Source organism: Vanessa atalanta, chromosome 1, assembly GCF_905147765.1.
Source record: "Vanessa atalanta chromosome 1, ilVanAtal1.2, whole genome shotgun sequence".
NCBI lineage: Eukaryota > Metazoa > Arthropoda > Insecta > Lepidoptera > Nymphalidae > Vanessa > Vanessa atalanta.
Genome location: NC_061871.1, coordinates 7,265,956 through 7,279,782, shown reverse-complemented (window position 1 = coordinate 7,279,782; position 13,827 = coordinate 7,265,956). Strand labels below are relative to the sequence as shown.

Here is a 13,827-nt window from a genome sequence, read left to right as displayed (position 1 = left end):
ATTCCAATGAGTGTCTAAAACTTGAGAGTATATTAAAAGGCGTGAGTAATAAGTTTTGGCGGTTCCTCTCATGTTTCGTGTTCCATTGCTATGTATGAGTTGAAAAGCACTTGTATTACGAGTACGGGAAACAACGTCAGCTACCTACATTAGCACAAGTTCAAATTCACAGTAAACGACAACAGGTTTTTTGTTTAATATACGACTGTCTATTTGTGTTTCGCTTTATAAAGGCTAAGCGTTCGCAAAACAATAACATTGTGACCGGTAAGCTTCACTGAGATGGAGGTCTCGGGTGTTTTCGTGCTAGCCCTTGTGAGCTTTGTGACAGGAACACCACATGGATATGGTGTGAAAAGTGGAGCAGTGGCAAAAGGTCGGTATTTAAATCATAATTCGTTGTAAAGAAATTACTTATTTAGAATGGCACAGTGATATATTTATATAAGAAAAAAAGCTCTATAAAAGAGAATTAAATCTAAAAATAGAATTATTACAAAACAAGCAACCGAAATAGACGCTCTTCATATAATAAATATAATATTTTTGTTAACGTTGTACAATATTTTAGACAGTTAATAAGTCACTCATTAAGTATTTTTTATTTTTTGTTAGATTAGTAATGCAAATTACGAAATTCATAATTCAGGAACACAAATATTTAATTAAAATAAAATTGTTTAAAGTTAATTGCGGTCAAATATTTGTGTTGTTGTACATGATAAAAAATCTTCGATCTTTTAAGATTAAGGTCCGTATTTACGCATTTAGGGTTCCGTACCTATGTATGTCTCTAGTTAATGCTTATTGAAAATAATTTATAACGATTTGGAACGATTCATTTTAAGCCATTAGTGTGATGATACCTTTAAACCTTATTAGTTAAGGATAAAGTAATGTATAAAATAATATTTTATGTTAATAAAATTATATAATATCAATTTTAAACCAAATCATATCTCGAATAAATTCACATTAAATACCATATCATACGTTGATTTCTATACGTCTCTAATTTAATTTTGTAACTAAGGTTTTTGTTTTTTTAATTTAAAGGTTATTTAATTAATAATGAAAATATATCAATCAATATTTGACAGGCATCAAATCCATTTGAGCCGGGATGGCCCAGTGGTTAGAACGCGTGCATCTTAACCGATGATTTCGGATTCAAACCCAGACAGGCACCACTGAATTCTCATGTGCTTAATTTGTGTTTATAATTCATCTCGTGCTCGGCGGTGAAGGAAAACATCGTGAGGAAACCTGCATGTATCTAATTTCAACGAAATTCTGCCACATGTGTATTCCGCCAACCCGCATTGGAGCAGCGTGGTGGAATATGCTCCAAACCTTCTCCTCATAGGAAGAGGAGGCCTTTAGCCCAGCAGTGGGAAAATTTACAGGCTAATGCTAAAAAAAAAAAATATTCTTAACGGGACTTTGTATATTAAAGTTTTATTGCGAACGATGATAGAAATAATATACTCACAATTGCTATTTAAAAAAATCACTGTTTGTTTATCATAGAATTTATAATAAATATTAATTAATATAGTCTTTTTTTTTCATTTTAGCTGAAGCAAACGCTGCAGCGGGTGCATTTGGCGTTCATCCTGCTTTACCCTTAAGTATACCCAGTGGTAGTGGCTTTTCCGGTAGTTTTTCTAAATCATCATCGTCAAGTTTTGCTTCGGCGAGTTCAAGTGCAAGCTCAAGTTCCAGCTCCTATACTTTTAGTGGTAGTGGTGCCAACGGAATTGCTGGATTTGGTTGTCCCACTAATAATTGCAAACAGAGTGGAAATTCTGTGGGCATCCATCCACCTGGCAGCGCACCTCAAAATAACGCTGTCACAAACGGAAATGGAGCCAGTGCCGGAGTAATTCCTTACTCAAATAATGGTGGTAGTACACCTTGCAAAGGAAACCAATGTAACGGATATAGTAACAATAAATGTTCGACGGGCGATTGTAATGGCATAACTGGCAATCAACAAGATGCGTCTTATGGTAAACCTTCCTCTAATGATAATTACAATACGGGTACAGAATTACAAAATGGGAAACACCAAAATGGATACGAAAATAAATGTATTTCGGGAAATTGTTCTCCAACTTCTGACACAGACTCTTATGGTTATGATGTAGACTCTACTGGTAAAACACAATCGAAGTCACCGTATGATTCGAATGATGATAAACCTAATTTAGACAGTAACAGCGGTAACGGCCATTTACAGTCGGACGACTGTTCTCAGGGCAAATGTGGACCTAATCCATCGTCTAGTGAACATGATATTTTTATTCCTCTCACACCTTCCGCTAATGGAGGAAGGCCGACTTATCCTAAGCCCGATACACATTTAAATACTCCTAATCTAGGCCCAGCTTGTACAAGTCACAGTTGCAATATACCCCCTAGCGGTCCAGATTCGATTAACGGAAAATTACCAACAAGCTACAATGTCCCAATACTTGGTACGAACCCAAGTGCATCATACTCTGGCCCTGGTACTAACAGTAATCCTACAGGAAATTTATACAGTTTACCAAAAGATACTAGCATAAGCAATTGTGGTTCTGGCGTTTGTCCCACTGATAGTGCATCCCCAGTAAATACCGCACCAATTACGCCAAAACCATCAATCCACTCTCATGGAAATTATCCATCCCAAGTTGCACCTGTTGTATCTCCAAGTTGTACTGGTCCTTTTTGCAAATCGCTGAATACACCAGATTCTGAAATACCCACCCATCAAACTAATAAACCATCAAGTTGTAATACTCCTAATTGTGCCTATTATCCAGCTGTTGGCAGTAGCGCTTCAGGACAATCTTCAAATTTTGATTCATCAAAACCTTATGCCGGTCCACCATCTCCACCTGAGTCAATTAAAGCTTCAGTACCTACTTCAAAACTAGATACAAATCATTATCCCTATCAGAATACCTTTCCTGGATACGAAGGCACACCAGGAAAACCAGGGCATAGCAATGTAAGTCCGATTAATACTGGTTATACGACAAATACGGGATCTTATAACGCTGGAGCCGACCTAGGGTCCTTTGATGCTAAATTTGAGGACAAATTTAAGACCTCTAGTCAAAATTTACCGACACATTTTGAGGTAAGCTCTACTACCCAAAACACTCCTATATATACCGGTGGTTTTGGTGGATCACCGGGTTCATTTGAAACAAGCGCTCCAATTGGTTCACAGTTTGCATCAAAACCAACTCAGGAAAAAGCACCATCTACTATTAATTTGCCTCATACTAGTGGTATTAGTGGACCATTAGGTCCAGCAGGAGAGAATCCAAAACCTAATTCATATCCCGGCTTAAATGGAATATCCAAACCAAGTGGCAGTCTTGTTCCTCCTCATCACAATATTCCAACAGGACCTGGAACCTTGGTCGCATCACACGCTCCATCTGTTTTGCAGACGGGATCAACAAGTTCACCAAAACCAATAGACGATAAAACCAAGTTACCCCTATATACAGGTGGATTCGGTGGATCACCGGGATCGTTTGATACAAGTTCTGCAATTGGCACACAATTTGCATCAAAACCTAACCATGAAAAAGCACCATCTTCTAGTACTTTCCCTCATACTAGTGGTATTAGTGGTCCAACTGGTACAGAAGGAGTGAGTTCTGGATCTAATTCATATCCCGGCTTAAATGGCTTATCCAAACCAAGTGGTAGTCTTGTTCCTCCTCATCACAATATTCCAACAGGCCCTGGAGCCTTTGTCGAACCACATGGACCATCTGTTTTACAGACAGGTTCAACAAGTTTACCAAAACCAATAGACGATAAAACTAAGTTACCTCTGTATACAGGTGGTTTCGGCGGATCACCGGGATCATTTGATACAAGTTCTGCAATTGGTACACAGTTTGCAGCAAAACCAAGCCATGAAAAAGCACCATCTTCTAGTACTTTCCCTCATACTAGTGGTATTAGTGGTCCAACTGGTGCAATAGGAGTGAATTCAGGATCTAACTCTAATCCCGGCTTAAATGGCTTATCTAAACCAAGTGGTAGTCAGGTTCCTACTACTCAAAATATTCCAACAGGATCTGGAAGCTTACCAAAACCAATAGATAAAACTACATTACCCCCATATACAGGTGGATTTGGGGGACCAACAGGAATTTTAAAACCTAATGAATATGAAACACCAAAATCACCTGCATCATCTTCAAATAATTATACTCCTTCTTCATGCAATACGGGTCGTTGTAATGCAAAAGAAGTGAAAAATGTTAATGGTGCTCACCAAACGACAAATGGAGTGTCCGGAATATCAAGTACTTCGATTGATGCTAAAGCCGTTGCTTACTCTGGAGGTTTTGGTGGCCCATCAGGATTCTTAAAACCATTTGATGATGGAAAGCAGTCAAAAAGTGGAAATGAAGGAAAAGAACAAACTGGCCATGATTATTTTGATACCAGTGTTGGGTCTAAGCACAAAACCACTGGTGACTTTAACCAAGCAAATTCTGGTGCACTGGCTAACACCGGCGCAAATTCCATAGCAGGAGCACAGGCTATTGCTGGAGCACAGGCTATTGCCGGAGCACAGGCTATTGCCGGAGCACAGGCTATTGCCGGAGCACAGGCTATTGCCGGAGCACAGGCTAATGCTAATACTTTTGCCAGCTCTGGTAGTTTTGGAACAAATCAGGGTGCAGGAACAGGTTGCAAAAGCGGTTGTGAAGCTAACTATAACCCTGGAACCGGTCAAAATTTGGCCACTAGTAGGAGTTTAGGTATTTCGCAATCAGGTGGTTTTGGCGATTTACATAATAGTGGTGCTGGTGCTGTAGCATCTGCAAAGAGTATTGCTGGCGCAGGTGCCGGGATACATGGAGCAAGTCATAGTTTTGCCAGCAGTTCAGCTGTAGCACATTCATCTGTAGGAGGTAATTTTTCAGTTGTCATAATATTATATAATGTATGATAATTATTTTTTATAAAAATCTCACTATTTTTATTTTTTACAAAATCTTTTAAAAAAAAACATCTCATTACAGACTAAAACAATTGATTATTTAGCAAAGTATTATATATGTTTCTAAACATAACTAACTAACCGGATTTGGAGCAACACTCCGGAGCGAGATTGTCACAATAGCACTTTTGCTCGAAGCATGATTTTTTTTTCATAGATATAGCATACTTAAATCAGTACCATAGTGAAAAGAAAATATGTATGTATACTAAACTCTAATTCAATTGTACTTTCGTTTCAGGTTATGGACGATGAAGTTCGCCCGAAATGAAAAAAAAAACGTAAACCGTCCGATTAAACCAGATCTTGTGAGATCTAAAACGAAACAAGACTTTTTAATTTTGCTGCAATATGATCTACTTATGTGTGATATTATTAATGTGAGAATATAGTAAGTTAATATACAATTTAATATGAAAAAAATATATTTTATTTTTAACAACTCGAAATTTATTTTGACAATTTCATTCTATTCGTAACAACTCAGTAATAACGAAAAGAAAAGGCTAAAAAAGCGAAAATGCAAGAATAAGGAAAATATTACTACTCTCTACTACTACTAATCATATTTAATTTTCCGATTCATTTGAAAACCTTTATTTAAAAATTAAGCAATAACAGACACCAGACCAAATTACCTTTAAAGTTTCCCAAATCTATAAATAGTCTTGGAAATTTTATAAATAATAATAATTAGCATATTCTATATCGTGTCAATCAAAATGAACTCACGCGATCGAAGGATCATTCGGCTGTATATTATAAATTTCATACTTCTATTATGATTCAAATATATGTTAATTTGTTAAAGCGTCTGGTCGCCTACGATTGCATTCAAAAACAATAGCCTTCAGCGATTCAAGTCATAATGTATGTGAGATAGAACTGATCAAATTTTGTTAAGTCATGTTTTTATCTTTGTTCTTAAGTATATAACAAATTAAATTATGAGTAATAGAATATAAAAAAAAAGGAATTATGATTAGAAGATATTTTAATACTTACTTTTTATCATATCATATGTAAAGCGGAATTTTGATAGCAATTAAATTGGTCATAACTATATAACCTTTTATTAATATAAGTTACCTTGAACGTCTTGAGTTAAGGAAACATAAACAGCGTTATAATTTATATTTTTGTTAAACCAAAAAGCCACCTACACATACCATATACTCAAATCGTTGTAAAGATTCTCCGCTATAAAAATGCAATCTTAAGACATAGCGATTTTTATTTAAGGAAAACATTTATAAAAACTTAATAATGAGTCTTTAAACATTGAACCATGAATATTTTTCTAGAAGTATCATCAACGGATATATTATAAAGACAGTCAACTACATACCAGTAGGCATTATGTGAGCTATGAAATGAATTATACGATCTGTAACGGTCCTGAGTCAGCTTACATCCGTGTTCCGTATCACTCACCACTCAATGTCAATAATGACGATCATAAGGATTTTATTTTCACCTTAGATTGATATTATATTTTTTTTAACTCCTGCTAAACTTACTTGCATTTTATTGTTTTTTATTCATACCATTTATGATGTGAATCGGTTTGTTGATTAAAACATGAAGTCACTTTGGCTATAAATTATAATATTTATGAAATGAATTTGTTTTAAAAAAGAAAACCATATTTTTATTAAATTTGTCTATTAGTAAAACTTAAAAAGTTTAATACAATCATTGTAGCTTTTTTTAATTAGGTTTGAATATTTCGTTAATTAATTGAATATGTAATTTGACTAGCGGAAATCAGTAAGTTCCAAATTACTAACGTTTAACAACTTAAATTAAGCAACTATTTGTCAGTATAGATATTTTTATAAGCTTGGTGGAACATTTGGTTGGTAAGGTTTTTTTATGTGCTTTGCGAATAAATAATTGAGTGCACACGCACGATATGTCATCCGAACTGTATTCAAATTTAGAATACCAATACAAAATTAGTACTATTTGTATGCATAACCTGTTTTATGCGATGTAATGATATCGTATCAACGAATCTAAAAATCCTTTCGACGTATATTTTCTCCTAATTCTTTTCGCAAAATTTCATTTATCATTATAAAATATCTATCTAATGAATGTCTTTAGATTTCTTTGTTTGTCATCTGTTTTATATACTTACAGTTTAACGCTATTTAATATTTACAATTATTCATGAAATCGCCAAGTAAGGACTAACTATGTCGTCCTGCACACTTGTCGTATCCGTAAATCATTCAGGTTAGCTCATAAATGCAGATAAAATCATTCATCACCTCCAGTCTCATCGCATCTATTGTTGTAACAATATGATGTAACTCGTCACCTACGCCACACAATATCTAATCATGTTAAATATAATGTTATATTTATAATAAGATTATTTACGAGTTAAGAGATTATGTCTATGCTAAAAAAAGAAATGACCTTAAATTTAATTTACCTATGTAATCATGGCGATTAAGGCAAAAATTTAGAACAGTCTTATAGACAACGCAAAGGCAAAAAGGGGTGCAGTTGATTGCTATTATAATTACACTAGCTGAAGCTGCGACTTCCAACCCCCGTTTCACCCCCTTAGGGGTTTAGTTTCGTAAAATCCGTTGTTGGCGGATATATACATCCTATAAGGAACCTGCCAAATTTCAAGTTTGTAGGTATTATAGTTTCTGATTAATCAGTGAGTGGTATTTCGCTATATATGTATATAGATTTCAGCTTCGATTAAAAAATAATAGTAATTATTTTTGGCAGTTTGTCCAATCAAAAATGACATCTATAAGCTTTCTAGGAACGAACTGTTCTATGGTGATTCAACTGGTAGCGATGGTAATGGTATTTGTCACCTTTTCAATAAATATTTTGCTTCAGCTTAATGAACCAGCTGATTCTGACAATTTGGAGAATGTGGTATTTAAGATCCATATCTAATAAATCTCTACAAAAGAGGGAAATGACCTATTTATAGAAGAGATCACATAGTTCCAATATTCAAGTTAAGTGACAAACACAAAATAGAAAATTATTGAATATCTAAACTGCGTTTAAGCAAAAAAAAAAATTGACATAATTTTTTGTTTTTCTGTCCTGTAGTACCGGTGGTAGAGCGACACGGAAAAGCGTTCTGTATATAGTTATCGTCTGGATGGTGTTGACGGTGTGAGAGACCGAGGTATATACACATTTGAATAAGAATTTGACTTGTAATTTACATATTAATAAGAAGATAGTGCTTGTTACATGCTTGGCTTTGTGTTTACAACTTCTAAAGATTTTAAGGAACTGACGCTGATTTATAATTGTTGTGTTAAACCCATCCCTGGATACGGTTCTATTGTATTGCACCGAAACTATAAAATACATATAAACAGATTAGAAAGCGTACAGAAAATATCATTAAGCTTGCACATATTAAAGGCCTAGCGTGGGGTCAGACTATCGAACGTTTAAATTTATTACCACATACTGATAGAAAACTGATTAGAGATTATTATTAGATTTTTATTTAATATCTTGTAGACTTGTGTTAGTTTCAGATATCCTAGAATAAAGGCACGCAAGCATTTACAATTAAGACATCCGTTATCGTTAAGTAAGCGCAAAACATTTTTGTCAATCGAGCCTTTTTTTTTTTTGTTTAACGAGGAGGAAATGCATTTACGCATGCCGCCCGGTCGGGGGACCGGGACGGGTATGTGGGACTCAACCGGGAACTAATGCCCCGTGCCAGGGCACGCTAGTGCTAATGCCCTGTCCTACCCACTAAAACCATCCTCGGGTTTCCACCATGCCGCCGAGTGGTGAGGCCACGGGATCGCCAAGGGCATGCAACCGCGACCCCACCAGCGGCAGCCGCCGTAAGGCGGCTGAATATACATGGAAACCGCGCCTAGTGCGCGCCTTCCACCTCATCCTCCACGCGGGAATGTGGCGAACTCCCCCGAGTCCGCCACTGGAGGTTGGGCGTCAACGAAGCTGACGCCCTACGGCGGATAAGATGGTAGGCTCCGCCGCAAACCGCCGGTGTAAAACACCTGGGAGGCTCGAGTAGCGAGCCCTCCCACTCCCTCCTAGCCAACGAGGCCACTCACATGGTCCGCCCTGACGCCGATAAGGGACGTACCAGGAGCAGCCCCGCGGCATCCCTCCCGCCAGTCTTAGCCGTGGCCGACGAGCAAGCTCAAGCCGGCCCCGTTGCCCAGGGTACACCACGAGGAGGTGACTGACATGTACCCCATGTCAATCGAGCCTACACTAACTGTATTAAATGAATAAATATCTATAATACTATCTATAATAGATTAGTAAGGTTATTTTTTTTCTAGTGTAAATGACGATAGTCTTATAAATTTTATAATTTTAATTGTAATTTATTTCCGATATTATTAGTATTCTGTACTTTTAATGATTGTATGATCAAGTGTTATTTTATCTTAACTTTATATCTTTTTTTTACGGTTTAATTGAAATTATTTGATGAAATTGTATTGTTGATTTTTTGTACTAATTATTTAATTTCGCACTCTCTCTCTCTCTCTCGCCACTGTTCTGACTTTTGTATTATTTTTGAATGGAAACTATTTTGGTTGATTTATATCTTAGAATTAATTGATATATTTAATGTGGTACTATACTGTTTGTTTCCCTAGTAAAAACGACATAAAAAGGCAATGGTGCTTAAAGTTAACCATGACCTTAAAACATATTTTTCGCATCGTGACATCTATTATGAATGGTCCTGTATTGTTATACACACACATACATTAATACTTAGTTTCTTATATAAACCTTCGCGTCTGTGAATACTTAATTGATCAATTACATAAACTCGAAGTTCACGTACAATAGGAAACATCGAAATTATGTTTTCTGGGGTATTGTGTATGGAACTGGTACATTATTTATGTATTTCGAAATAAATAATTTCATCATATTAATTTTATCCTACTATATTATATTGGCTGTTTTGTTTTATTTACCAATAATTATGGGTAGTATTTGTTAAGCTTTACAACACAAACAAATTATTGGAATATTAGAATTACGAACTACTTGAATGCTTAAAATATTATGCCACGCACTGTTATGGAATTTTATAAGAATCTATCTACTATTAATGACATTAATAGCATTATTAGTAACATTTGTAGATTCAATATTAATTAGAAGACTTGTTTATATAAATTTAGAAGCATGTCTCCAATCACACCTCCGCATATTTCTGCAGATTTTTCCGAGCTATGTTTTCCAAGCAGATAACTCGTATAACAACGTCAATTTTCTAAATTGCGTTTTTTACGATATTTTTAGATAAAAGGCGTATCACTTTTTGCATCACTGGCTTTTAATAACGATTGTATTTGAACCTTTAGTTCCGGATGTCTAACGAAGTACAAAAATATGTGCTTAATAGGTGTTTGTAATTATTTACAACTTATTTACAGTGAAAGTCGCTGGTATGATCCAGATTCCATAGGATTTTGTCGTTCACCCCCTCCTAACACAAGCTTTACGCTTAAATGGACGGGAAAAAAGACGATTGAAAATTCCAATTAAATTAAATATAAAGAGGCATTGACCTGGCTGACTGTCAACATACAGCCAAAATTATGGAGCCTAAAAAGATGAAATTTGGAACATAAATTTATTTTATAACGTAGATAGGGTATGGGGTACGTAGATGAGAAAGGTTTTTTGGATATTTCAACTTTAAGGACAGGTAACGGGGATGGGATGTAACTTTAAATGAAATCGGGGTGTATTACAGGTGGTATTTCATAATTAACATAATGAGCAAACTAGCAATAGATAGCAGGAAGTTAAAGTTGTACTTGCCAACTGTTTGCTTTAAAACAGTATTATAGAAAAAAACTGACTGTTTCATGTAAATCGGATACGTTTTTGCTTTATTCTGAAAATCAAATAAACTTTATAACATACGTACTTACGTATTAACAATCCTATCATTGATATCAATAATACTAATGTATTTGTCATTGTCTACTAAAATACATTTCAAGTTACGTCATGTAAAATCCCAGTCAGTGTATTGCTTCGATATTACTTTTTGTATGTTATGTATATTTATTTAAATGTCATATTTTATTCATTTCAATTAAAATGTAGAGTTGATTGAAGCTTGGTATTTTCTGCGTCCATTTATAATTAAATTTTTGACACATTAATTGCTAGGTTGACTTTTAACTAACAAGTTATTATATTCACAAACAACATTTAAGCTTTATTCCTCCTCTTTTTTAGGGATAAAAAGTAACTAAGTAAATACCTAATATAGGACTGATACTGTTTCGTTGATAAAACTCATGGGCAGCCCCTCCCGCTCAGGGGAATTTACAGTTAACCAACTAAAAAATATTTCTTAGTATGTAACATAAAAAAACTCGTAGTCTTTTTTACTTTATTCCTGTGTAAAAGAAGAATAAACCAACAAACACAATTTCGCGTTTCTAATACTATAAAGAATGGATGGACACTTTTCGAATAAAAACATTTTATTCCTCCAAGTATATCAAAAATCCATCTGAAATTAGGTATGTAGTATGTAATAAAATATATGACATCAACAGCCACTATAAATAATCGCGCTTGAAGGGTACCATTATCTATAAAAACGGCAAAAAAATCATGTCTGTTGTATGATAGCCCCATTAAATATTTATTTTATTCTGTTTATTAGTTTTTATTTGTTGTTATAGCGGCAACAGATATAAATAAAATTGCAAGTGTCTAACTATTACGGTTCACTACATACAGCCTGGTGATAGACTGAGAGACAGACGGACGGACATACAGCGAAGTCTTAGTAATACCGTCCGTTTTACCCTTTGGGTATGGAACCCTAAAAACCGCCAAAAAGGTTAAACTAAAAAGTTTTATTGTACCATTAATTTATTTTTGTAACTTTTCAAGGAATGGAATAACTTGTTTCAGCCTTAATATTATATTATAACATCTAACTGGATATTCTTAGAAGCATTTGAGCAATTCGCAACTTATTTTTTACGTAACTCGTCCGAAGACTTTAAAAATAAGTAGTTTATATATTGTCATTGTATTAATCATAATAAAATTTGTTATAACATACACAGTTATATTCAAATATAATCTATAAATAATACTTTAAATAAACCCCTCTTTGTTATCAGTTTCATTTATTCCTACTATTAAAATAATAATTTATGTTTAAATATATTAAAATTACAGTGATTACACATCATAAATATTATAAACTGTTGGCATGTAATATATATGTTATTGTTCGCAATTATTATAACGATATTTAAGAATAAATAATAAATTTATTTAATATGTTTGTGACCCCCGCGTTTATTATACAAATATACTTTAATTGGTGGCAGGGCTTTGCGCAAGCTCTTCTGGGTACCATCCTATGTTATGTTACGGTTTGAAGGAAGAGTGAACCAGTGTAAATACAGGCACAAGGGACATAATATTTTAGCTCCCAATGTTGGTGGCGCTTTGGTGTAATGTAAGGAATGGTTATTATTTTAACGTCTATGGGCGATGGCGACCACTTAACACCCGGTGGCCCATTTGCACGTACGCCTACCTATAACATTAAAAAAAACTTATATAGCTAAGTACGTTGTATCAAAAATTGTATTCAAAGAACTAGTTAACGTAACAAAGTTACGAAATTGATGCTTAGTATCTAAAACTATTTTAAGATGTTATGATGAATATTTTATATCGAAGCGCGGATAAGATGAGGTAAAAAATACTATAAAACTATAATAATTATTGAGAGTTAGACCATTAAGTGACATCCATGCTGCTCGTTTATGCTAAACGATATATTCATTAATGGTGTCTTTATATCGCCTAATCATAATGACCAGGCAAATTCATTTTTAATAAGCACGGCTAAGAATTTGAAGCCAGGATACTGCTAACTGAAGCCATATAAGCTACTATAATAATAATAATATAATGATAATATGTTATTTTACTCAAACATACACGGATATATTCAAAAAAAGAATAAGACAAATAACACATTTGCGAGCTAGTTATAAATAAATTTCTAGTTTGAATAAAAACAAAAAACGCTCAAATAAATACCTTATATTATATTATTACAGTATTATCGGTTTTGTTTTCTAAGGTTTTTTACGGTTTCAGATTTCTTTATGGATGTGGTATCATTAATGGACTTAACTGCACTGACGGGTTATCTTTTTTTCTCTGCGACGTTACACTTTTGCACAAAGATACCATCTCGTTCCAGCACCTCTCATGGCGGTTATCACGCTCGGTAATGAGAGGTCTCCGTCGACTACCGCCCGACGACCGCCAGGCAGTGTCTCTGGAGACCCCAAGCGGCACCACACTACATCAAGGTTACCTTTGCCTCAAGCAAAATAAAATAAATACAATTGCCAGAAATACTACCAATTATTTAAAATGAATTACTTATTATAAATTTTAATTAATTTATATATTTTCATCAAAATTTGACGATTTGAGTGTTCTCATATAATTTATATTTTAAACTAACATAATTAGTTCACTTGCCAGATCCATAAATCCGTGTTACATATAAATATAACATTGATATATAATAATCATGAGGGGCTAGAATAAAATTCAGAAACGAACTAATAATAAGACTTCATTTACACATTTAAGCCAAATACACATCTTAATTTGACTGGTTTAAAATCAATCAATTAATTGACAAATAAAAAAAAATTATAAACTTGTCGATAAATAATAGCATAATAAATTGCATATAAAAGTGCTTTCATATTATATATATA

General features: G+C 34.2%; 1 protein-coding gene across 3 annotated transcripts; it reads left to right on the top strand.

Annotated features, from left to right (window-relative positions):
• Positions 1-232: 232 nt before the first annotated feature.
• Positions 233-5,449, top strand: LOC125064250 (collagen alpha-1(I) chain-like). Of its 3 annotated transcripts, none has more exons than XM_047671389.1 (4): positions 233-376; positions 1,578-3,794; positions 4,089-4,937; positions 5,268-5,449. In XM_047671389.1, exons 1-4 carry the CDS (start codon positions 283-285, stop codon positions 5,279-5,281), a joined length of 3,174 nt encoding a protein of 1,057 aa, XP_047527345.1. In that variant the 5' UTR covers positions 233-282; the 3' UTR covers positions 5,282-5,449. The 3 variants fall into 3 exon arrangements, with proteins under 3 accessions (XP_047527345.1, XP_047527275.1, XP_047527197.1); XM_047671319.1 differs by having other exon boundaries at positions 1,578-4,615; positions 4,652-4,937; XM_047671241.1 differs by having other exon boundaries at positions 1,578-4,937; positions 5,268-5,448.
• The last annotated feature ends 8,378 nt before the right edge of the window (positions 5,450-13,827 follow it).

Coding starts and splice junctions, on each gene's coding strand:
- LOC125064250 (XM_047671241.1), top strand. CDS start 283: ATGGAGGTCTCGGGTGTTTTCGTGCTAGCCCTTGTGAGCTTTGTGACA. Junction 377..1,577: donor AAGTGGAGCAGTGGCAAAAG/GTCGGTATTTAA, acceptor TTTTCATTTTAG/CTGAAGCAAACGCTGCAGCG.